The sequence below is a fragment of the Anas acuta genome, chromosome 5, assembly GCF_963932015.1.
Source record: "Anas acuta chromosome 5, bAnaAcu1.1, whole genome shotgun sequence".
Classification (NCBI taxonomy): domain Eukaryota; kingdom Metazoa; phylum Chordata; class Aves; order Anseriformes; family Anatidae; genus Anas; species Anas acuta.
In genome coordinates, this window is record NC_088983.1 from 27,330,896 (window position 1) to 27,357,509 (window position 26,614).

The 26,614-nt window shown below is 37.9% G+C and overlaps 1 protein-coding gene across 4 annotated transcripts; it reads right to left on the reverse strand.

The window, feature by feature from the left end:
- Positions 1-85: 85 nt before the first annotated feature.
- TOLLIP (toll interacting protein) lies at positions 86-26,392 on the reverse strand. Of its 4 annotated transcripts, XM_068683394.1 has the most exons (8): positions 26,235-26,333; positions 17,831-17,884; positions 17,515-17,664; positions 14,945-15,127; positions 13,485-13,637; positions 12,189-12,279; positions 8,357-8,377; positions 86-3,635 (listed from the first exon to the last, which is right to left on the reverse strand). In XM_068683394.1, exons 1-8 carry the CDS (start codon positions 26,265-26,267, stop codon positions 3,421-3,423), a joined length of 900 nt encoding a protein of 299 aa, XP_068539495.1. In that variant the 5' UTR covers positions 26,268-26,333; the 3' UTR covers positions 86-3,420. The 4 variants fall into 4 exon arrangements, with proteins under 4 accessions (XP_068539495.1, XP_068539497.1, XP_068539496.1 ...); XM_068683396.1 differs by lacking the exon at positions 17,831-17,884 and having other exon boundaries at positions 26,235-26,392; XM_068683395.1 differs by lacking the exon at positions 8,357-8,377 and having other exon boundaries at positions 26,235-26,318.
- Positions 26,393-26,614: the final 222 nt, after the last annotated feature.

The window sequence follows — 26,614 nt, forward strand, 5'->3', positions numbered from 1 at the left end:
GAAGACAGTAATTAATACTTAATGAATTCTGTATCAGTCTACAGATACCCAACTTCTGGTGTTCTCCAAAAGAGACATAATACAGTTTCATTTAGATGATACATTTATTAAATTAGAATGAAAAAGTTACTGTATTCTAGAGTGCAAGAAACACATTTGGACACTGGACCTCCATACAGAGAGAAACAATGTCTTCGGAATTATTACAGCAAAAAAACATCCTCTGTACAGTATTACAGATCAACCAAATAAGCAATAACATTTGTAAGGGAAAAAACATTCAGTACCATCAGCAGATGCAAACAGCAGTAGAGAAGAAAGCGGCAAGGATCTAGCTAGACAAAAAATGTTCCTATCTTTAGCAAGTTCAGGCTCTTGGCAGTACTCACACTAGTACTAAAGGCGTTAACTTTTAGCAGACGCCAGTCTTACATCTGGCTTTGGCTCCAAGCTGTTTGAAGCCGTTGAGCAGAAGAGCAGTGTCAAACAGTATTATCCCACTCGCATTTCATCAAAAGCTACAATCATAATGAGTGACAATTTATCTACATCAAGAAACAGACTTTTGGTTCCAATGCCTTTATTTCACAGACCCCAGAAAAACCAACTACTCCCTGCCTTTTTTCATCTCTCTCCAATTCAAACCTGACAACAACCAGTTTGACAGAGGATATGTATGTGAAAAAGCCAAGTAGACTGACGATCAGTGTTTTGTTCTGTTTTTAAAGAGTAAAACATCTTGAAATCAGAATTTCAGCTATAATGCTTAATTAAATCAAGACAAATCCCCAGAATATTTAAGTGTAGTTTAAAATGCAGAAATCCCTCTACTGGCCATACAGCTCCTACATGCCCCATCTTCAACTCATACCAACCCTGTTTTGCATAACAGTTGCATAAAACAAGCCACCAATACCAACAAAAAGAACTAAAAACAGGAGCTACAACTCGCTCAGAGACCTGGAACTTTGTACATGAATAAGTCCAGCTAACATTCTCGCGTATCTCTCCTGATTGTTAGAATTGAAAGGTGTTAATTCTCTGTTTGAAATAGAGCTGTAATAGGACGCAGTACAATTTACCAGCCATTAAGTTGAACCACGACTGCTTGCTTTTATAAAAAGCTGTTATAGCAGATCCCAACATTTTAATATAAAAATTTAAATATATACATTTTCCCTGAATTGTTCTATCCCTATCAATTCATGCTGAATAAGTTAGAGCAAGGGACTCTTCCTGGAGACAGCTAAGCATTAGATCTTTACCAAGATTTACCCTCTTGATCAACGATGTCACAAGTCTCTGTGCTATGAAGATACAGACCAAATGCCTCCACACCTATTCAACCATAAAATTTACAGTGATTGCAGGGAAGGTACGAGACTAGTTTCTTGATGAACACCCGTTTTAGTTTAGATAAACAAGATGTGGTGACTCTACTACTAAAGCACAAAGAAACTGCAGCCTTGAATCTCATTATTGGAAAGACAATGGGACGATGTATAAAGACATTTAGGCTCTCAAAGGTAAATTTAAGACCATAGGGGATTTGTAACAAAATGTAAAATTGTACATTATGAACAGACAGCTGTAAAAGATCAGGAACTGGGATGATTTTTGGTACTATATTTTAAAAGTTTCAGTATCATTTTTAATCATAAAAAAATAAATATTCATACTCTACCATCAGTGCTACCAAAAGGCTTCTTAAATGTAGGTGGGAAAAATCAGCTTTTCAGCAGATATGAAAAAGAATATTTTAAGTGTGGGACACGCAACAAAGTACAGGGAAGAAGAGAATAAGGATCCCTTTTCCCTATTCCAAACCTGGCTTTAAAGTTCTCATGAATCACTCAAGAGCCTGGATTTCAAATGTACATTCATTCCAACTCTTGAAAATGTAAGAGTATGGCTATCATATAAAGTATTTGAACACAAACATTAAAAAGATAAAACAGCAACATTGCACATCACTGGAAAAAATAAACTGGTGCATACTACTTAAAGTGCATTACTTTACCATCTACACAAACAGACACTGCAGAAACTTAACCAACAGGTGTAACTGGTGAGTTCTGTAAGATTCTGCAGTTCCAAGATGAACTGTTATCTGAAAAATTAACACTAATAATAAATACAAGCAACCTCTAACCTCCTTGGAGGATCAGACTAATTCAGATATGTTCCATTGTCTCCCACAAAGAATTTATTTCCATCTGCATCAAATCGTAATAAATTGGGTTGGACCAGATGACCTCCAGAGGTCCCCTCCAACCTCAGCCATTCTGTGATTACAGCAACCATAATTAGTAAGTCACTGGGCAACTCATAATGCCATTCAAAGATTCTGAAGCTATTTTCCATGCTTCTGATTTCAAATTACATGAAAAAATGTAATAGTTTTTCCTAATACAATATGATAACTTTGCTGAAACAAAGAAAGAAGCCTTATGACCAGATCATAAATTTTTCCTTTTTTTTTTTTTTTTTTTTTTTTTTTAAAATAAGTGACAACACCTTAAGTAGTTCTTCACGGCTTCATTAATTTCCCGGGTACAAAATCTTTCCTTCTGCACTCATCCTTTTAAATAGCCACGGGAATGCAGAAGTAGTAGTAGTAGTAAGAGTGCAATTTGAAGTGGGAGTACATTAGGGTTCTGTCCTGTTCTCTGCTACAGCAGTTCAGACCTTCTAAGCTGAAAAGTTACCTGTTAAGATTTTACAGATACATGACCATACTATATTGCAGGATAAAGCCCCAAAATACACACCAGATAACATACTGCTTTGGTGCTTGATGACTATATCAAAGATGCTCATTACAAATACCTACAGTGTAACCTAAACATTTAGCTTATTAAAATCAAAAAAATTCGCTCAATCAAACAGTTGAATGTATCACAGCAATAACTAACCACCATAGGACAAGGAAAAGGCCTTTCTTTTAATTTCTGGCAGAAACAGGTTGCTTGATTAAACCTGAATACTTTAACAAATTAGTTATGTTTAGAAAGCAAACCCTTTAATGGAAAAGCAATATTATTTTTTTTCAATCTAACGAACAGTAGTAAATCCTGTACTGCATAGAGTTACTTTTTAAGAACAAGTTTTTGAAATGGGGGAGAAAAAGGAAAAAAAGCAGCATTACTTCCTATCCCCCATCAGAACACAGCCACACAGGGCACAGCTGATAGTGAAGATGCTTCAATGCTGTATTGTAGGACATACACTAAACTGAGTATGTACAGGTAGAGAAAGAAGGTGAAAAGATCCGAATGTCGAAGGACGAAAGGGGGTATAATCTTTCACATAGGATGCACTAACAGAAAACTGTTAGGAAATTCTTCCTCTAGCTAAATCCCTGGCTTGGCAAGTAAAAATAAGTGGCATTGAGGGCAGGGAGAATGCAGAAGTGGGGATCTATGATTCTTCAGCCATCTGAAGCAAGGAGTTGATAGCTGCATTCTTGTTCCCCCTCTGAGCTTCTAACACTGAGCGGATAACTTCTCTGTCCATGTTGGGAAACATGTCCTGGATAGACTTCAGGTCCTCTTCGTTACACAGGTGCTGAGGGTTGACTGCAGGAGGTGGTATTGCCACAGGTATCATGTCTGGATTGCAGACTGCAGGCATCCCTGCACACACAAAAAAAATACAACACAAGCATGTGAGGAAAATTAATGATTCTGAAGAAGAAAGTGGCTCATCCCTCCCCACTAAACCACCACCTTCAGCATTTATTTTTTCATCTACTCTGGAAAAGAGATTTCAAAGACTGTTGCAAGCAGAACACATTTTTCTAGAACTGGACCTCTGCCCAAGTTACGTTCCAAAAGCAATATGGCAACAGGTACAGCTCAAAATTAGATACAACCTGTATTAAACAGGTTTATACATGAATCACTAACCAAACCCTAAACATATTTAGGTCCTGTGGTGTGATGAACAAGGTATTTTTACTTCAGCATTATACATGACTGATAAGTAGACACTCAATGAATGCAATCTCTGTTGGAGGAAGTTAGGTCCACTAAGAGACTGGACCATATTTAGGAACAAATCTTAAGCAAACATTTTTTCCTGGTTGAAGTTCCATCTAGTAAAGCCTGCAAAGTCACAAAGTAGAAAAAAAGCAATCCCTCTTACACCCATAGGGGTTGCACACTGTTTTCCCCATCCCTCTGCCAGAGTGCAAATGTGACGTTTTTCATGCACTTTATTGCTGTGTGAAATTAAAGCACTGTTTGTTTAGAAAGACAGTTTTAGAAAATGGGGTTTTGAATTCCGATTAAAAAGAATTATTAGACAAAAGACCCTTTTCATCACTTGAAAAGTTCTACCACTAGTTCAGACTAGATCTGTTGCTGAAAAACTACCACTTGTTTTTATAGAACTGAAACCAAGTATAGTAGTACATTTAGAGGATTTTTTAATTTCTGAAAATAGCCTATTTCACTAAAAGCCAGCCCTGATTATCTTAGTCCCACATTCTATGCATTACTTTAGTTCTGCCTTATTGTTTTTAAAATAGGAAAAGAAGAACTACCTGCATCTAGACGCAAACATGGCACCAATTCATAATTCAGCACAATAAAGTCTTCACATTTGCTCTCTACTCCCTTTCAAACATTTTATCCACTTTGACCTCTATTCACCTGATACTTTCATGGAATAGTCCATAGTAATTCAAAGATCTGTATGTGTAGCAATAGTCAATCAAAAAAGCACCACTAAGTATTTTATTTTTACCACCTATTTTTATCTTTACACATAATATTACAGTGTTGAAGTATGTCACTATGTCCCATTTACTTAGTAACAAGATTTTTCTGCAACCTACTGCAGTCAAAGAGACTTAGAAAACTAAGTGGTTTTATTTTGACACGTTATCTATTAGTCCCCTTCTCTTGATTACATCTTTAAAAATACAATACACCCCACTACCAGCCTCCCTCTATTACGGAATCGGTCAATGCTTATTTTCATTTGTTCAGCAGATTTTCAAAATAGCTACTAAACCAGAAAAGAACCTTTATTCCTACCACATGATATCTTAGTACAAGAATCTTTAGCAAATGACACTGTCAAAAATGCTGCTGACAACATGACATACAGAGACCACATCATCCTGACCTACACACTCACAGACTCACAATTTATAAGCTATGTGCTTTTCCTACGCAACTGTCAACTCCTCCCAGAGTTTACCTAAGTGGTTTTTGTTGTTGTTTCTAAATCAAAGACTTAGAATCTTCATAGGTTTTAATTAGCTCATGGTATATCATGAAAACATTTACTTCGGAACTGTTTCTCAATAAATTTCAGTTTGCTATCCTCATCTGGAAGCAAAACAAATCAAGTAATAGATTACATGATATTTGGTTCCCCCCAAAAAAAGCATAAAAAATATCCATTAAATGTTATCTTACCTGCATTTTCTTATTGATCATCTTATTAAGTACTTGTAAACTCTAGTTGGATCAGCTAAACACATCTGAATCAACTCTGGTTGACAATATACTTTAATTGAATATAGTTTGACTGTGTATTGCAATTATGATTTTACTCAATGTACTTTCTTCAGTTTGGACTTCGGTCCTATCCAACTTGATACAGGGGTGCATTACTGAACTGTAAAGCGTCTCCATACTAATCATTCTCTGACTTAAATTCCTCTTGTAATATTCTCAAGCTTTATTAGAAGTAAAAAAAGGAACCTAGATGCTTTTAGTCTAGGGTACAGGCTGCATCTATTTGAAAAGGTTCACACTGGCAACAAAGTACAAGCCCCCTCTCACTCTAATTTTATTACCCACACACTGGAACCATATCTTTGCCCAGTCATATGCAACACACCCCTACCAAGGGTATCTATACTTCCTTCCACAACCTACACTTTGGCTCTAGAGCTTCATGTGTCATTTCAACCATGGTCCCTGGGATTCTGTTTAGCACTATGAGATTATTTGAACATCTGGCAAATCAGACCATGGTAGTACCTCAGAGGCAATCCACAAAGTAGTCCTCAACAAAACTACGAACACAACTCTTTACTCAACCACATCCAACAGCACTTCAGGTTTCCTCTTCTGTAGCTTGAACACTCAACTCTCTCCTCACTTTTCCTACAAACAATCTAGGCATGTACAAAATGTGAACAAGGACTTGTGGCCTCAAAAATAAAGTTGAAAAGTACCTGAAAGAACAGAGCAATACAAGCACTTTACTTTTAACCTCAGCTTCCTAATTTTCTTCAGTAAGTCATCAGAACACCAAGATTGTTCAATTATCAGCTTTTGTAAGAACTGTCTGCAAAAAAGGCCCGTTTAAAGCATTAACCCAGATGAAACATCAAGTTCAATTCTCAACTACCACAGCATCCTATACCTTACAAATAAAGTTTCAGCCTCTTATCAAAAATGTCAAAAACCATGAAGGTCACACAATTTTCTTACTGCTTTTATTAAAGCAAAATAATTGTGAGGCCAAACATCTGCACAGGCAACCAACTGTTTTCAGTCTAAACAACTGAATTTAGAGACAAGATGTCTCCTCAGTATCGATCTACATTAATAATTTTAAAACTCCATTTTCTTCAGCTCTTATGTTAATATAATTATTTAATGTTCTCTACATTCATGCTATATACAAATGTAGGAATCACAGCGATATTTAATAAATATTTACCACGGTAAGTGCTTACTTTTCATGAAGCTTAACAATCAAGCTATAAAATTACCGATTTGAAGAGTAGCTTGCCTTTTTTTCACCCCCTTCTCTGTTGTTTTCCCCACCACAGACTAAAAGCATCCATCATTTCTGATTTACAAAATAGTAAGCAAGACTTAAATTATGTAGCATCTAAGCTTGTTTAACATACATACACACACAATTATCAGACAATAGTTAAAATAAACTTCAGATTTTTCAATGTTCAGTAAAAAGCTGCCTTACATATAAAGCAGCTCGTTCCACTAACAGTAGAAGACAAACTAAACCACATTAGCATCCTCTATAAATGGAACCCAATTCTCCTGTGTTGCTCTCAGGGACTAAGTTTTATAAATCAGTAGAATGGAGCAATGTTTTCTAGTTCAATGAAATGGCAATGGCAAACATGCTGGCATAAGCAATGGCATTCCAATACATGAAATGAGCATGTACAGCAGCAAGTCAGTTGCTACAAGCAGCAATGAAGCATCAAAGCCTTAACAGGGTAAACTTTTTCCACCTGCACACAAGGCATTACACACTTATTTTGTTGTCCAGTCAAGTACTCCATGTAATAATTCATTATATTACTGCCCCATGAACAGATCCTTCCAAAATAAACTCTCAGGAATCTCCTCAAAACAAGTTCTTTAAGCAAATCAGCACCACTTTTTTTTTTTTTAAATCATAGTCAAACATGACTTAATGATACTTGTTTCAGGAAAAAAAAAAAAAAAACAGTTCTAAAACTTTAAAAAAGATGATGGCATCCATAGTGTTTCTTATTCACAAACTGCCAGGTAAAATGAAGAGCATGGACCCACAGAATTTTTACAATTCCACTCCTCTGATGAAACTAAATACACTGCAATAGCCACACCAGTTGTGTTTACAGCATTCTTCTGAAATTCAGAGCATCAAGAAATGACGTTGTATTTCACAAGACATAGTTCTAGAATTTTCTGAACATACTTGATTGAACACCAGTGCTTGTATTGAAGGATGTCACAATATCTTTGCACAATTCAGTCAGATGTGTCATAGTAAAGCAAGCCTAATTGAAGAAAATTTGATTTTCTGTAACATAATTCACCTTTAGAGTTCATTCAAAATCATATCAAATGCTTAACTTCACATGAATCTAAAACGGATGTGTATGAAAGATGCATACTGATAAAAATTTTTTACTGTTTTTAGAAAAAAAGCTCATTTGAAGAATAATAGAAGGTAACTGACAGGCAGTCCTGTCAGAACATCACTGCAGAGCTGAGTTCTTCACTTTCAAGTTTACAAGAAGTTACGACATTACCTCATTCTCCCAGATCTCGCAGTAGCAGAACAACTGCAAGATTAGTGTCTGTCTTCCAGGAAAGCAGTACTGTCACTTAAAATTACTCACTGGCATCAAACAATTTCATAAGAATCATCACATCTTATCCATCAACACTATCACCAATTGCTTTAAGCCTTATAGCTTGATGCTGAACAGACACAATTTCAAGAGATGCATTAAGTTATTCTATTGTGACATCCAAGTGGCAGTACCTTGTGATACAGTCTGCTGTAACATAAAGCTGCCTACATGAATTCATGCAAAGACTCAGGTCAATGAGGATGGGAGTGAGAAAAGAGCTTGGAAACTTACCCAAAGCAAAGTACTCAAGCCCTATAGATAGGTGGAAATGAAGGGACGAGGGAAAAGGAATAAGACACGGGAAAGAAATATTAATCTATTTTTAAAAGAAAATGAACCGTTCAGTTTCTAAATGTGAAAGTTGGATAAACTGAGGTAACTGCGTAAAAACTCAATTACCTAATATCAAAACAAAATGCTGCTATGGATTCAAGTCCCACAACTAATTTGCTTCAGCACTCTGAACAAGCTTCTCAGTGTGCTATTTTTATAGAAATACCAATTAGAGGGAACAGAAAATTAAAATAAGCTAATAGGTGTTTTAGCAAGGATTATATTTTATAGTCCAAAAAGGACAACATACATCCACAGTGTTCTAACATAACACCACCATAAGCTAACTCATGAAACCCAATACTGACACCTAAAGGCATAATTTACATAGAGGTACAAGTTTACCTCAGTGGAACTGATATGCTGCACTCTGAACTTTTTTTTAAACCTAGTTCTTAAGCAGGTGTTTTTAAGTCATGTGCAGACACATTTGCTATGTATCCCATGGGGAAAAAACAAAAAAACACGAGAAATACAGGTTCATTGAACCAACTTCACTCAGCTTTTTTCATGCCTTTTACATCCTATCACAGATCAGCTTGGACTGTAAGCAACCAGCATGCCACTATGTATTATTCTACAGTGCTAAATCCACTAAACTTTAGAAAAGGCAACTAGAAGAGTATAGAGAAAGCCAACTTTTAGAAGATTGAAACAGAAGTTCAGGTTTTCCCAAACCCATCCCAGAGATACCATCCATGACAACTATAGCTTGTAGCAACTAGCATCATCAGTTTTTAATTTTTAAAATTTTCAAAATGAATTAACACCATACAAGAATATTGCAAGGTAATTTCTGCTTTCACCACAATCTCATCCCTACCATAAAATGTGAGGGAAAGATCAACCCATTACTTGTGCCAGCGTTTCAAGCCTCATCTGCTTACCACAGCATCTAACTGCTTCCTGCTACTATTCACCTCCATTTGTATGATAGAGAGGAGTGTAAGTAAAATCAGTTGCTTTCACTTTAATTAGAAGATTAGTTATTACATATGCAAAGTTCTGAACAGAATATTCTGTTACCCGCAGAAAAAAAACACAGTTTGGCCTTCATGACACAGCTAAATTTGACTTAACACCGTCTCACTGTAAAGCTCAATTATTTTGGACAGTTTCCACAGATCAGTGTTACACTGTTCTGGATAAGCATTCCAGTCCACCCACTGAATTTATTTTTCATCTTAGACAAGACTTAGATTCTGTCTTGCCCACCAACAGAATCCTCTCCATTTCAGATGCAATAGGCTACATTCAGCACTACTCTTCCACTTATCTCAAGGAAAGAAACAGACCTTGCTTATTGACTATGCTCATTTAAGTGGATAGGCTAAAAAATGGAACTGAAAAGATGGGAAGGTAAATATATTCCTGCGGCATATACTGATATCCTACTGCTGCCCTTCTTTAAGTAATCAGTCTTAAAAAGAGAGAAATCCCTGTACAATATTGCAAAATATACCAAGAATTTCCCCAGAAGATACAGTCAACTCAGCTTGTCAGAGGCCAGTTGTTTACACGGATACAAACATCTTCCTGAAAGAGTTCACAGAATCCAAGGGGAACATCTAGTTTAGTACACAGAAAACACTGTGACAATATTTCATGTCTTCCACGATGTGCTGTCAGTTCCATTTATCATTTGAAATTACCTTTATTAGTTTTTATATTTATATTAAATTTTATAATTATGAGTGAGTCATTAGATTAGCAAACAGGCAAAAGCTTTAAAAACTCACAGTGCTTTGAGAAATTTTCATGGTGCCCACAGATATTCTGGAACAGCAAACACAAAGCACAGTAATATTCAAATTTTTATCAAAAATTCAGAAAATCTAACTTGACCAAGGGTGGCTTATAATAAGTTAGTTTGGCATTTATGAAATTAAGGAAGTACTTTCAAGTTTTCTCAGAATAAAGAGAAGTTCTAATGGAGTGATGGGACTTCACAATGTTTTAAAAATATGAGTTACAGAATCAGGAAGAATTTTTAATAAAGGTTATCATAACAGTAACTGAATCAATTACGCTGCATCTTTGCAGAAGGGAAATACTCCAATGTACACATCAATAAGACTGCTACATAAAGATAACATTCATATGTAACACCTGACCTTTTATCAATCACATGCACTAAACATAAATTGTTTGTTCACTTGTCCAAGACAATTTAATAAAGTATACCTGAAAATAGTCAAGGCCAACACAAACTTACAGAACACCAAGATACACAACTGAGTTTCAGTTTTTACCTCTTCAGCTGGATGCCCAGTTTCAGTTATATCTGAAACTTGTCTCTGCTTCATTTTCACTGAGCACAGTCTGACTAGCCCAGCAATTTTGCTACGTTAATATTGTTGGTTTCATCTTTTCTATTATATTACTATAGGTACCACCCCAGCGATTAATTTTCATTTAACCACACACAAGATACTAAGTTTGAAGTTCACTGTTTCAGTGTATCGGGATGGGGTGAAGCTAGAAGTAAAAAGATGCAGCATCTAATTCAAACACAAAAATGCTACACAGAAGTCTGGCTTACCACAACAGAAGCATACTACAGGATACACGCACTAATTTAGACTATTGGCCAAGAAACACAACTCCTGAGAATTAAACTATAGAGATGAAAACACATTAAATGAAGCATATTGCGTGTTTTACATCAGGGAGTAAAGCATATAGCAAAACCTTTCCATGTTTTGCTTTAATTTAACTCTGAAAATGAAACAGGCATTATTATTCCTTAAGTTACACATCTTTTATTGTGGAGGTTTGCTTTTGAATTTAAACTTCATTCTCTCTAATCAGGGATTGACTCTAGAAAAAAGAAATCTGTTGTGTCAGATCTGTGTCCCATACACTATCACTCATTCATATAAATGTATGAAAAGAAACTCAAAATATACTGATTACAAGATTGTTTTCTCTTAGAAGTATGTATCCTGCTGAATTAATGTACAAACTGGATCTTTTAAGGTCTCTAAGTAAAATAGAAAAAAATTAACTTTACTTACCTTTTACCTGGGTAAGACAAACACATGGTTATCTATATACTTTAAGCTTCTCGTCTTTGACAGAAAAATTACAAAACCTGAAGTTAACGTATCTTTCTATTGAAGTCCACAACTTAATTTGCACCGACCAAGACAAGTGACATCTGCTTTAGCTTGCCTTGACGTATTTCCACGTCTCAGAGCTCCCTAACATTTCTCATTCAGAATGCTACAAAGCTCACGTGCTGCGTAGCAAGTTTCCAACAGAGTAATTTCAAAGACCACAGAAAGGATGTTCCTTCATTGTCTATTTAAGCTGCAGTTCTGACAGCAGAAATCATTTGGTGCACTTTCTGAAGCCTAAGCAGTTTCTCACCTGGATTGCCAGCATTTAAAAGCACACAACATATTACAGTGTGGTCTGCCAGATACTTAGGTATGCAATGACCAATAAATCTAAACTATATATGCAGAAAGAGCAGCCTTCAAGCTACTTGTTCTGATTTTATTGCTATTTTAATCCATTTAGCTCTCTTAAAGAAGGTACAAGACTGAAATCAGACCTATACTTAATTCACTTGCTTTTCTCTCAAAAAGTACCATGGAAAAAATGGTCTAAGTTTATAGCTTTTATAGCTTCCCCTTACATCCTGGAAAACAATAGAAGTTTGGTACCTATCTCTGTAAAACTCTTTATCTGGGAGTTTTAAGAATCTTCTATGAAAAAAACATACCTGCTATAGGCACGTATCCCACTCCTTGCTGGTATACAGTAGGCATCAGGACCACTGGCTGGGGCTGCATCATCATGGCTGCTGGCAAAGACTTGACAAAGAAAAGCACAACAGATATTAGAACAACTTTGGAGGGGGGTGGGGGTGCAACATGACTAGAACAGCAACTAAAACAGTGTTTAACAAATGCCATACTGTGATACTGACTATGAAATACAGACTTTCAATATAACTGTAGTAAGGCCTACCTAAATCTATAGAAAGCAAGTTCTCTAGCAAATTAATTACAGTCCGTTTAATTTACAAAAGATCTGAGTGTAAATCAGCATAAGCACATCATATCAAGCTATCCCTTCACAGCAGCTTGATAAAACTAGCCACTGAAAATTTATTCCTGAAGCAAATTTTTAACATGGCTTTATCGGTTTTCTTATTTCACAAGAATAAAGCATATGCTGTATTCATCAAATGAAAACTTAAGGCAAAACTGAATTTCATTAAGAGTGATAGAATGCTTCAAGAAGCAAATACTAGTTCAAATCAATTTTGAGGTAAACTAGTACTTCAAATAAAGTATCAGTTCAAGTATATCCCCTTTTACTACCACAATTCCTGGACAATATGAGCAGCTCAGATTCTCTGTGTAGCACATTCACTTGCAGATAGTTTTAAAGTTTAATAGAAAAAAATCCTTTATCCTACGAGTGAAGGGAAAAACCGTTCAGCTCTGGGGCCAAATGTGAATCTTGAACAGCACCTGTTTGCTCTTGTGCACTCAGCAGCAACCTGGAACTTCTGATCATGTGCAAGCATAGTAGGAAGCATTCAGGGGTGACCATGCTATCCAACAACTACTTATGCCAAAGATGACAGGCTAGAGAACAGCACAGGAGCTACTAAATGGTTAAGAATAAATTAATAGTTCAAGACCAAATGAACAAGAATGGAAGTAAAAATTGCAGTCATCAAACTTTCCAGAAAGACTTAAGACAGAAGAGTTGTCAGTAGTTTTTCTTTTAAATTGGCATGTCTTTCTAAGTATTTAAGATAATTTGTGTTCCTGCCCTTAATGTTTTAATAACTACAAAACCAAATAAGTATTCATTTACCACCTCACCAAGGAAGTACTGCCTTAACTAGTATTTTTGTCTGCTCTTCCCCAAGGTAAGTGTAATTATTTTAAACACTAACACATGCACACAAAAAGAATAGTAAAATACAATGGAAATACTTCTACTTTAACCTCAAATACTCCCTTCTGTAACCCTTCTTCTTCTCACCCCTAACTTATCTTACCGTGTATGACATCACCAGATTAATCATTCCTTCTTTGTCATCACCCTGCCTTCCACTCAGGCTATACCATTCGTCCTCCACATTTCCTTGTTTCAGAGACTCAGGAATTGTAATGTGTGTCCAAGCAATGCGGTCATCCATTGAAAAGGCTCGCTGAAAGGAAAACAAAATGGTGTCCAGATCATTTCTAAAAACACTGAAGAGAACTGGCACCAAAATGGAGCCCTGGGGAATCCCACTAGTGACTGGCCACCAGCCTGATGTAATCCCATTTACTAGAAGCCTTTGAGTCTGACCCATCAGCCAATTGTTTGCCCATTGCATTATGTATTTGTCTAGCTCTATGCTGGACATTTTGTCCAGAAGGATACTGTGAGGAACAGCATCAAAACCTTTTTTTTTCCCTTGCCTGAATTGACGTAAAGCAAACAACAGACACAGAAATATTTTACATAGTATTTCAAGTCTCCATCTGATTAATCAGCCAGAATGCAGAAGGTTCTACCTGTAAGGCAGAAGGTATGTAAACAGGCCTGTATCTGTAAATAATAATCACTTGTGAGCAGTCAACATACTACTAAGTAAGAATCAGCTCCTGCTTACACTGTTAAAACAGGCTGTGAACTCCAGTGATTCAAGAGCAGATAAAAGGAATGATGTGCCACCCCCTGCTGCAGCAATGAAACAAACTTCAACCAAGTCATAGCCTCTTAGATTATCAGAGAAGTCACATTTGTGCTAAATCTAAGTCAATACCCTGAACTGGAACAACTGACGAGGCAGCACATATTCCCTGCTGCCAATAACAACATCTAGCAGAAGAACGTACTAGAATTCAAGATAGTACTACTCTTCTAGGTAACCTTTGTAGAGCAGATTACCTAACTGAGCTGTTAATCAGATGTACTTCATCTCTAAAAAAAAAAAAAAATCAAACTGTTCACAAGGTAGGAATTTATTAACACTGTGTGTTAAGTAAAACATATGCAAGAGCCTACATGCTTACCATACTGGCCTGAATTTCATTCCCAGATTTAAGTTATGTTTCTACTAATAAATTCCAGTGACTACACCTTATATAAAGGACTGATTTATTAGCATTTATGAGCTTGCATATAAGCTCTTCCTGGGTTAGAATAAAAATGAAATTTTTTTGGCTAAACCAGCATCATATAAACATGCTATTCAACAGGAACATTACAGAATATAAGGCTACAGCACATTTTGATAGTGAAAAGGAACTAATATGCAGCTACCCCTTATCAGCTACAAAGCTGTGACATTCTTGGGGCAGAGCAAAGGTTTGCACATTGCTATCTTGAGATTCTGATAAACCTGCATCATTTCCCAGAGAGCACAGCTAAGAAACAGCCTTTGCTAACTCAATCCTACCTTCCAAGATTCTACCCAAACCTCAACCCAAAGAGGGGATGAAGAAGATAAAATATACTCATTCTGACCTCATCAAATATCTCTAGGTAAAAAGAATCCACACCCGGGGGTACAGTGCACTGAATAACTTTGTTCCAGCGGGGGTTCTTGGCTCCATTATGTGCTGTGGGGGTTTCATACACAGCATACCCCAGACGTATTCGACAATATGGATCCATGCGGGTCATTCCATAGTTCTTTGCCAATTTTGCCTGAAAGAGAAAAGAACCTTTAAGTGCATAATGTTTACACTAACTTGTGAAGTAACTATTATTACTTTATAAAGAGAATCAGAGGACAAAACAAAGGACAATAATGAATTGTAATGACAACAGGGGAGAATCCTTTAGGAGAATCTTTAAAAAGAGATTCTTCTTTCAAACTGTCTGCTGTAGAAAACACTTAAGTAACTTAAACATCTTCACCATAACTAAACAAAAAACAACAGATGCACGATTATAAGGAAAGTTCAATTTTTGCCTTGGTTTCTGCTATCCAATATGCAGTTACAAGTTTTGTGTGATAGGTAACCTATCCTCTTCACCTGAAGTACTTTTAAAGGATGAAATACAGAAATAGAGTAGCTTCAAGAATATCAGAAGGTTTTCTTCACAAAATCAATTCAATTCAGGTAAAATCTAGTTACTTATTCTTGTCAGAGAAAAAATGATCTGATGTGTGCAATTGATATTATTTAGTTCAGTGGGCAAATTAAGTTCTAAGCTACTATAAAGACAGATGCAGTATATAATCAGAAGATATCTAACTTACTTTTGCTGTAACAGAGGAACCGGGGGAAAAAAAAGGTTGATAATAGTCCTAAAGACAACACTGAGTACTGCTGCATAGGTGCGCCAAAGTAGAAATCAAAATTTGACACATTTTTGGCTTGTATAAGTAGCCTTTTTTTTTTTGTTACAGAAAGAAAAGTGACAAAGTGGTGCCTATGTCTCCCACCAGTAGGAGATCTAAGGAGTTCAAACAGTTGAGACTTACAACAGATATAGTCGTAACAGGTGTAACTCCACCCTGGAAGGCCCTTTATTCATTCAGGTCACACACTAGTTCAATAATTCAAATATTAGTGCTGGTGAGAAATATCTCACACTGTTTCTTGTAAGTCTGGGCTTTGCAATTAAGTAGGAAATTTCGCACCCAAATCATTCTTCTCTCTCGACTCTTAAATCCAGAGATTAAAAAGCTTACCATAAAGTGTTACCAAAAGAAAACAGTATTTAAATTACTAGACTGACAGATTATGAGTATATAATCAATTGTGCTTAGATCAACTTATCACTATTCCTGTGTATCTTCAAGAAAAAAAGCTGTACACACCTTCCAAAAAAACATTTTCTGATCTCTCTCCAGTTTATTAGTAGCAGAATCAGTGCACGTACTTAATCAACAGGTATTTAAATAAATACAAAATACTTCAACCAGCTTTTCGTGCTCCACAGGTTAACTACGTCATGGTAAGTCTCCTCTCCAGAGTACCACATGCCTTAATATGCAACCAAGATTGCTGCAGCAATCTTGCATGAATTCCCGGGCAGGCACAGAAGACAGTTTTGGGACACCATACGATCTGCTGTTAGTGAAGCCATGTTGGCTGTCATCAATCACCTCCTTATTTTCCACATGCCTTAGCACATTTTCCTGGAGGATCTGCTCTATGATCTCGGCTGGCATAGAGGTGAGACTGACTAACTGTTAGCTGCCTGGGTTTTCCTTGCATAGAAGGAAGAAACTGACCACTGAAAGATACAAAGGGAGGAATGATGCCTCTTTTCCTGTGAGATCCTGTGGTTTTCCCCCCCAGTAAGGACCTCACCTCACCATTAAGGCTGTAACCATACTCTCACTATACCAGTCTTCATGCTAAAATTTGAGGCTAAACCTATCTTTGATATACTTTTAGAAAAATGACATGAAAACAACACTTGTAAATAGATGAGGTGTGTTAAGTTCAAGTCAGGGACATCTGGTATGCTAATGTAGGTATCACAGAATTGTGTTAAGATAGAACATTTTTAAAAATTGAAAGCTTATAATGAAGGCAGCAATAAAGTACTGCCAAGAGAACAGAAGAGGGAGATAACAGAAGAGAGGAAGCAGAAAATAAAAAGCTAAGACTATACTCATAATTGATTAGAAAACCTTCATAAAGTACTGGAAAAAAACAGCAAAAGGCCTCAAAGAAAGCAGGGACGGAACAAAGCAGCCACTTAAGGAAAATACATAAGCCAACTGCAATTTCCTACAATAAACTCAAAATTGCTAATATCTTCCAATACTCAGTGTTTCTACAGGAAGCCTTCTTAAGTGAAGTTCTTAGAAAAAATCTGTTCACTGTAAGAAAAACATTAATTTTATTATCTGCTATAATAATAAGCTTTATAGGAAATTGCTGTGCCATACATGATACAGCTAAGAAAAAAATTTTAAAAAGCACTGACTTACAGAAACATGAAGATAGAAAAAATGTTATGAACTCACTTCCTATACACAAGTAATTTCGTAACTCAAATTCCAACAGTCTTTTATGGCCATTAATGGGAAAGGATTGAAGTTTGTTTTACAAATATGGTACGATTTATACCTGTACCACAGTAATGCTGAGTCTGCCTACTGTACCCATTGGTCCTCCATACTGTAGCTGTTGAGCTGCTTGGGCATCCAGTTGGATTTGCTGTTGCTGCTGGGTTGGAGTGATACGAAGAAAATCTTGAGGAAGCTCACCAACATATACCTTAAAAAAAAAAAAAAAATAAAATCGTCTTTAAACATGTCTCCCACTTTCATAATAAACAATGGGAAAGAATAAAGAAATCAAAATCATAATAAAAATTTTACATTTTACTTTGTTTTGACAGCACGAATAAAGAACTAGTTAAATGACAGAACTGCCAACTCACATGACAAATGTACTCATGCTCTTTTTTAAAAATACTCATTTCCAATATAAGCCTCTGGAAAAAAAAAAAAAAAAAAGAGAGTTGGACATACAGAACCCAGGCTTCTCTACCGCTAGCCATTTAACTAGTCCACACAAAGGTCAGGTCTACCAAGTCTTACATCCCATTCACACATTACATCCAATGCCAGCCAGTTCTTTCACTTATCCATCACTTGCTCTATCTGATCATTCCCGTGACAAGATGGTACTCTTTCAGTATGAAAGAGCACTGAAATAGAGATGATAAAGTCCAATATGCTTTCATTATCATTAATGCAAGCTACTGCTCAATGAAGTTTCCAGTATTTTTACACACACCCACAGCAGATGCAACTGCTGCATAAATCTGTCCAAAATACTTGGTGCAACGCGCTATTTGAAAAGGTCATCTTCAGTCATCCTCAAGACAGATCACAGACAACATTTCCTACAAATCAAATCCTTCAACAGAAAGATCTCCTAATCATTTTCCAATGTTAAACACAGTCTGCAACTAACTGTCAATTTTTGGGGTAGAATCCCACCATACTCAAAATAACAGAGGAATTCCAAATTTGGCTTACCACTGAAATGCACAATGATGAAAAATCTTAAGTAGAAAAGTTGGAGGGGAACTCTGTCACATGTGGTAATGTGAATCAGCGATCACCATTTAATTTATATAATGTTTATGGCATAAGAAAGGTAAGCTTCTACATGTTACTTGTCAAGTCAACAACTCTGCTTGTTTCTAGGTTTTAAATGCTCAGTGAACACTACCACCAAACACTCAGAGGGATCACCACGCTAAAATAGAGTATAATGTAATAAGCAGCATAGAAAACTCATAATTAAGCTCATTTCTGTTGTCTCTAGAGATGCTTACATATTTAATACAAAACTGTCCGCTGCATCAAGACAAAAGACAGTGTAATCTCTTATGTTACTATCCCAGACATGATTACTCAATTGCATACCTGGCAAATACATGCCCACAGAACAACATACTTTAGGAAGTTAAAAGGCCCTGAGGACATAGCTTCTGAAGATTAGACAGCACTTGCATGCCGAGATTGCATCTTTGAGATAGCAACAGTCATATGAAATGCGATTTGGCAAGAGACGCCATTTCTGTTCAAGAGCCTCAGGGATCCTGGCAACAGTAGGTGTTACATGCCAGAAAGGAAGTTAATCAAAGCAGCCAAGGAGGAAGTACTGAATGCCTGCTGCTAGGCTATTACAAGGGAGGGAAGAGAATCAGTTTTGCTTACCCATGTCTTAAAATCTTACAATGAAAAAACAATTGTTACAGAAGGTGAACATTTTAAAGTTCCCTTTAAGGGAACTTTAAAAAATAGTTTTACAGTATCCATTAAGACCACTGATTTAGAACTGAATGCTTTGCTCATGTTTGTTAGACTCTTACTTTGTTAAAGCAACAAATTCCTTTTTCATGCAACACCACTTTGCTGAAGGCATTACCTAAGCATTACCATTGTGGCAGTGCTGGAAATAACTCAGAAGAGAACAGAGAACTACAAAAAATATTCCTTACAGAGAGTGTGCACCTCATATGTTATCTTCTCACAACCAGGCAAGTTTGACATTTGGATTCCTCATATTATGAGGAATGCTTCCTGAAGAAAAAACAGCTGCTTCCTGAAGAAAATAACTCCATAAATAAAATCTATTTAATAAGCTATTTGCAGAAAACTTTATTGGATATTTAGTAGCACTCTAACAGTGTGAACAACCAGTATGTAAACTAATGAATCCTCAGCTGACAGCTGAACTTTCATCAGCCTTTCCAGTCACTAATATGTTTACCCATAAAATATTTTTATCCACCAATCAAACATTTGCTTTATTGATGCTTGAGTAATAACTAACATGATAAAAACATGCTAATGCTGATTTCTAGGACATTCTACCATCATTAAAAACAGGATATAAATGAATGCCACTGTATATATGTGAGGCCTCATTCACTACACAGTGTAAAATCCTGGTAGCCCACCTGGAAGACAATAATTCGGACTGAATCAGGCACACAAACAATCCTCCTCAGATAGCCAAAGAAACTGAATGCTTTAAGAAATCAAGCCAGAAGAGCAAAAGTTATTTCTACCAAGACAGCAACCAGCAGCTTAAAATTTAAGAAGTGTGGGGGCGACGGGTGGAAAGAGGGAATAGACTGAGCTACAATACTGTGCTAATCTTGAAAGCATGCTTGTTTAATTTAGGTTGGAAATAAGACAGGCCCTGTAGCAGCCTTCTTATTAAAATACACATTATTAAAATTATATATATTTAAAGTAAAACATAGTCCATTTAGGAAAGATCTGAAATGGCACCAGAATTAGAAAGGCAGTGAATGGCATTTGCAACATAGCAGGTCCTCTCTAATCCTTGACAACATCCAGAGATTTTCAAATCTGGAATTTTTAGCATCTTTAAAAGCATGCATCATAAAGATTTCCTCTAGCCAGAAGTGGTGGCTGCAGCTCTGGAAATACATTACCAAATGTTCTAGCTGCCTCTGCCAGCTTTTCAGAAAACAGGATAGCATATTTTATTTGGTACAACTGTCTTAACATGGACATTGGAAAACTTTATTCATGATGGTCAGACAAATGAAAAACACTACAAACCAGTCTCTGCACTGAGGTCCAAAAGAGACAGACAAAATCTGTAAGGGAGACCAAAGCTTTCTCACAGCATCTAAGCTGATGTTAGGCCATTCACCTATCTCACATAAAGCTACACTCTTATCCTAGAACTGCAAAACAGCACCAGAAACTGAAACCCAATAATGTAATTAAATTCTTTAAAGATCCGAGTGGCAAACCCCTCAAGAGAAATAGTGGGGTACAGGAGATACATACAATCCCATCTTAAATTCTCAGCTCTGAGTGAGATCTGGTACAGAAGTCCCAGTGGTACATTAAATAAGCACCCAGCAGAGATGCTCATGGAGGAAAATACATTAATCAGTAAGATCTCATGCTGGTTATCAGTAGATTCCATATAGATGGAGACAAACCAATAGCGTACAATCTTTATCTGTACAGAAAACAGATTTTTTCCTCTTCGAAGTATTTAGAAGTAGGCAATTGCCACCTCCATATCCCAATCAAAAATAGAGTTGTATAACCTGAGTTCAACCACAATTTATTTTTAAAGCAAGGTGAACATAAAAGACAAGCTTGTATCCTGCTCAATACCCAATGTAAAAACAAACACACTTTCAACACTTAACATTTAAAGAAGAATGTGAAATTGAACTCCACTCTACCATCAATTGCAGAATAAAATGTTCCAATCTGAATTGCACTAGATTCTTTTCAAGCAAGACAAAAATGACAGCGCCATGACAAAACTACAATTCTGAAGCAGACATTTAGCAGGCCTTCATAAAATTTTCTTCGTAAAATTACTAGGCCTGCCTAGTAATCACTTCTTAATAAGCTTCACTGACAGCATTACTATCAAAAACAAGTTGTCTAGACAAAAAACATTGCCCCTTCTGTCTACTAAAGCCATGTAACATCTTGTTTCAAGGAATGTTAAGATTGAAATGTTGCAGGTGCAAAAAACCCATCTCAACTCACTCCTTCAAACTGAAGGCAGCGTGGTGCTCCACAGCTGTTGAGCCTAACACAGGGCTGTCAGTCTCATCCTCCTGTTCCTTCTCACTCCCATTTCTGATGCAAGATTAGGTGGTGCCAATGCCACCGTGAAGTAAGCTACCATAGAGGGCCGAACAAAAGAAAATGCAGTAAGTGTTGGAGGTAAAAGAAAGAGGAGAGGAAGTCATCAGGCACCTTACCTGGCTCTCTAACTGATGATGCAAGTTCCTCCATAATGGAGGGAAAGGCAACACAGCCCCAAGGACAAGCACAAATGCTCTGACTTTGGGAACCATAATACCTTCGGAGAAATGGTTTCTACACTTGCAAATGACATCAGAAGTTCTGATAGTAGGTTTCAGAGAAATTTCATGCTAAAGAGCTATGAAACACCTTAACTACTCAAAAAAGCTCTACATATTTATCTTTAAATGGTTTCACTGTTTTTAAGAAAGAAGAACTGGGTGAATAAGAGGATTTTGAACTATTCTACGTTTTGCATTCTAAAGAAGAAAATTGGGACCAGACTGGATGAAACCAAAGGTGTTGAAAGAGCTAGCTGATGCTATTTTTCAAGGCTATTCTCTATCATTTTTGAAAGGTCATGGAGATTAGAAGTCATCCCCCATAACTGGAGAAAGACAAATGTCGCACCCATCTTTGAAAAGGGCAGAAAGGATGATGTGTGAAATAACATGCAAGTCAGTTTCACTCCAGTTGCCAGGAAATTCATAGAGTGAGAAGTCCTTCTGAGAGCCATAAAAGAGGGTACAAGGAATAGTCAACATTTTCCAAGGGTACAAAATGCCTAGTTGAACCTGACTGCTTTCTATCATAAAATTAGTAGACGTGTGAGTAAGTATAGAACAGTAGGCTTGTTTACCTTGATTTTCACAAAAGGCTTTTTGAAAAGGTCACCGACCACATCTCAGTATCAAAGCTCAGTTATTACAATGCACACGTGGGTTGACCACTGGACAGAGGGAAAACTGCCTGGATTACAAAGTTCAGGAGTTGAAGTTCAGTGGTCAATGACACCAGGAGTGGGTTAAAAGCGAAGTTTCTCAGAGGCGTGTACCTAACAGGCACAGGTCTGAGACCTAACATGTGTGCCTAATGTTTTTTTCTTTTCAGTGACCAGAGGACAGGATGTACGTTCATAAGTTTTTCAGGATGATGCTAAATTTGGTGGAGAATGGTGGTATGTTTGAGGATACCACAGCAACCACAGCATCTGAGAGAGATACTGGCCGAAAACTCATGAAATTCAACAACAACCATAAAATCCTGTACTTTGGACAGGAAAATCCCTCGCACTGGTACAGACTAAAGAACAACTGGTAGGGCAGCAGGGGGAAATTCATGGAAGCGCAAGTGAAAGGTAATGAGCAGTGCATTCCCAGAACAACAAAACCTAGCAGCATACCATACTGCATCAACAAAAGCCTAGCCAGTAAACTGTGGAAAGCAGTCATTTCCCTTTATTCACAGCTGGTTAGACTACATCTGGAATAGTGCATCCAGTTTGGACCCATAGAAAGGGCTGCAGCACTGGACTTGCTAGGAAAAGGCAGACCCTTTGTCTAGAGCAGAGGAATCTTCAGATGTACCTCGTAGGAGCTTTCCAGTAACTCTGAGGAGTTGAGAAAATGGAGCCAGGTTCTCTTTGTAGATACAGGGCAAGAAGAGAGAATTCAGTTGTCCAGCTGGAACGGGAAGTTTTGGGGGTGATGGGGCGATGCAGGGACAGCCACAGGTAGGAGCAAATTTCACTTTCTATTTTTTCTACAAAATTACTAGACGTTTCTTACCTCATTCTTATGATTCTTTCTTTTTAACAGAAAGACTAATCTACTTCCTTCCTTCCTTCGCTTCCTTCTGCCTACCTGTAAGCACTTTACAAGTCATCACCTTGACAGTATTTTTCCCTTTCTGCCAAGTATACGAACTATATTTAGTCCTGACCAAGCATTTTGCCACAAGCTATTGCTACTGGCTTTTCCCAGCACATTTAAATTTGTCCATGACATTACACTGAAATATCTGCAAAACACATTCCACAGAGCAAAAGCACAGCCATTAACAAAGAAAAAGACTGATGTGGTTTCAGGGAAGAAGAAATTTGCAAAATAGTAATCTTTTGTGATTTGAAGGCTAAGTATGACAGGAACTGTTATATTCAAAAAAGAGTTACAAAGTGAAGATAAAATTAATGTCTACAGACATCTCAAATTCAAGAACTGTTTACCGCATTCTTGAGCTACATTTCAAAACAAAACCAAGTAAAATCAGAGATGACAAGGCTTATGTAGTTAAATTGCAGTATTAGAACAAGGAAAGAGAGCTCATCACACATACAAGCTGCTCATTAGAAAATTTCCCATCATGGAAGCAGTGATTATTAGGGAAACCACAAGAGCAGAAATCAAAGTAGCCTAGCTTGGCACTTGATCTAAATTTTGGAGGATCTGGCACTTGCCAGCATTATGAATAATCACAGTCATCCATTTTGGCTGTGCTAGGCTAGCTGACATATCACAAATACGAGGTCTTGATGTCTCAAACTCGAGACTTAACCTGAAGCCTGATCAGACTTTTTAGCAATATCCCTCACTTGGAAAATGTATCATTTAGCAGCCCTTCTGTATTCAGCTGTAGTTTAGATTTCAAAAGCTGTTTTGTTCTCAAAAATAACACAAAACATGAATTCACACTAATCTCCTAACATCCTGACCATAAATCTATATTCTATCAGAATATCTACCATTAGCAGACAGAATTCCAGTTCTCTTACATCTCAAAAACTCAAGGTCAAACAGAATTTTTAATTACTCAAAGAAGCGTAGTCACGAACCAGAAAGCATAGGTATAAAAACAAGACTGGCAACAGTATAGCAGCATACTTTGTTTTCTTATCTGCATGGAACTGGAACAACCTTGAATATTTTCTTGTCTGTTCAAAATGAAAGAGACACGAGAACTGCTCTCTGCAGCCCTGAAGAAAAAATTGTTTCTCTATCCTTTAGCACCATTTAGTGGCTATTCATTTGTAATGCAGTTGTATATATAGAAATAATCAGAATTCTATCTCTTGCTCTAGAGCAAATTAAGCAAGGTGTGTTACATACTGGATCAGCATTCTCATCTATGAATGGCAGTTCTCCAATACTATATAATATAATCATTAATTTGAAAGCATTCAAATCTCTGAAGTGCTTAAGACAAAGAAGAAAAGCATGCACAATGTGGGGAGTACATAAGGAAAAGAAGAGAAAGCCAAGGCTATACAAAACAAACCCACGTACACCTTTCTACCTGCCAGGTAGAAATCAATTTTAAGTAACAGAATACTGCCAAGAGAACCTATAGGACTACCTGTGTAATTGTAAGACATGACATCCAGCGTAACATCCTAGATGTTGAAACGCATTTCCAACACTTAATAAAGTCTAGGAAATTTTGATGTTCAAACTGCAAGATTATAGCCAAGTCCAAGAAAGTTCTCACTAAAATCTTCTCAACCCAAGAGAATTTGAACAAGCTAAAACTAGCAGAGATTAAAGTGCTGCACTGAATATCAACAAGGTGTTTAACATCTCATGAAATTAAAACTCCTCTTGGAAAGAAATGTCTTCCCATTCCAGAGAGCACCTGCACAGTGTCACCTCTCAGCAGGTCAGGACTGCAGCCAGGCCCACTGTCTCTGTTACCAGTCCCTGTGGATCCTCTTCAAGCACCAGTTTTTCCAAACATCAGCTAAGGGATACCTAGAAATAAACTCTATTTTGTCACTTGTCTGTATATTTAATAAAATATGTCACATACTGAAAGAATAGTATTTGGTTTAATCAAGCAATAAACTCACACCAAGCCTCTGGGGATAGAGGCTACCTAATTTATCAGATTCAGACAGAACAGCTGTTATCTTTTCAAAACACCACAAAGATATAGCAGAAGTCTTAATTCACGGTTTTTACTTTAATTCCTCATTGAAAACTGTTATCTCGACAACAAAACTATGATTAAAACCAAGTGAAAAAGGAATCCATTCTCAAAAATATGACAAGTAAGGCATTTTAATAAATAGAGGCTCACATAGCATTACTGCCATAAGATAATAACAGACAGAGATTCAGCTTTTCAGGATTAGTAATTTAATAATGCAGTCCTCTGGTCTCTCGGCAAAACAAAGAAAGCAGCCGTTTGAAAGAAACAAAAAACAGAAATGTAGGTTAATTAAGGGGGAAAAAAAATCTTACTTCACCTGCAGAGCAATATCATACTGCCCATTACTACCAGACCCTTCCAGAGAGAAACAGCACACGTGTAGAAAGATGTTATACCACCGAAGTTACACACCACACCACACAACAACCTGCCATAAGGGAAGATGATTCCAGAGCGTAGCCAGGCAATTAAACGTTCCCCATTAACCCTCAGCACGAGCTCCCACAAGACTGTTAGACCGGACTGCTCGGCTGCCTTCCCCCCGCGGCCGCACACCACCCCCCGGCGCCCCTTTCAGCACGTTTCACCCCACAGCTTTCACAGACGGCTGCCCGAGCCTGCCCGGCCCGAGAGCAGCGAGCCCCCCGGAGCTCCCCCCGTCCCCACAGCCTCACCGCCGGGCAGGGCGCACAGCGGCCGCGCCTAGCCTCGCAGCGGCGGCCGGGAGGAAGCCGGGGGGTTCCTTTCTGCCCTCCGCCGGGGACCGGGGAAAGGAAGGCGCCGGGGCAGGCCCCGGGCTGCACTCACCGGGCCCCGCTGGGTGCTGACGGTGGTGGCCATGGCGCCTCCCTCAGGCCCGGGCGCAGCCGTTACGGCTCCAACGGCCCCAGCGCGAGGCGCCCGCGTCACCTGACCCGGCCCCGCCCCTTCTGGCCCTTTCCAGAGCGGCCCCGCGCGCACGCGCACAAAGCAAAGCCACCGGGCGGCTTGGCAGGAACGCGGCGCCCCAGTCTCGTCTGCGCATGCGCTCGCTCAGCGGCAGGGAGGGGAGGTGGGGAGAGGAGCCGGTCTCGCGCACGCGCACTTCAGCGCTGCGGCCTCCGCAGCGGGGCGCGCCGCCGGACGCCATTTGGGGGCGCCGCGGAGCTGGGGACGGGGCCTCGCGGCCGCCATTTTGTGGGCGCAGG

Excerpts from the sequence above, each read along its gene's own strand:
- TOLLIP (XM_068683394.1), bottom strand. The coding sequence starts at position 26,267 with ATGGCCACCACCGTCAGCACCCAGCGGGGCCCG. Across the intron at positions 13,638-14,944 it reads ACCTAGAGATATTTGATGAG|CGAGCCTTTTCAATGGATGA; the intron begins GTCAGAATGAGT and ends TTTTCCTTTCAG. Across the intron at positions 8,378-12,188 it reads GGGATACGTGCCTATAGCAG|GGCTTGAGTACTTTGCTTTG; the intron begins GTATGTTTTTTT and ends ACCTATCTATAG.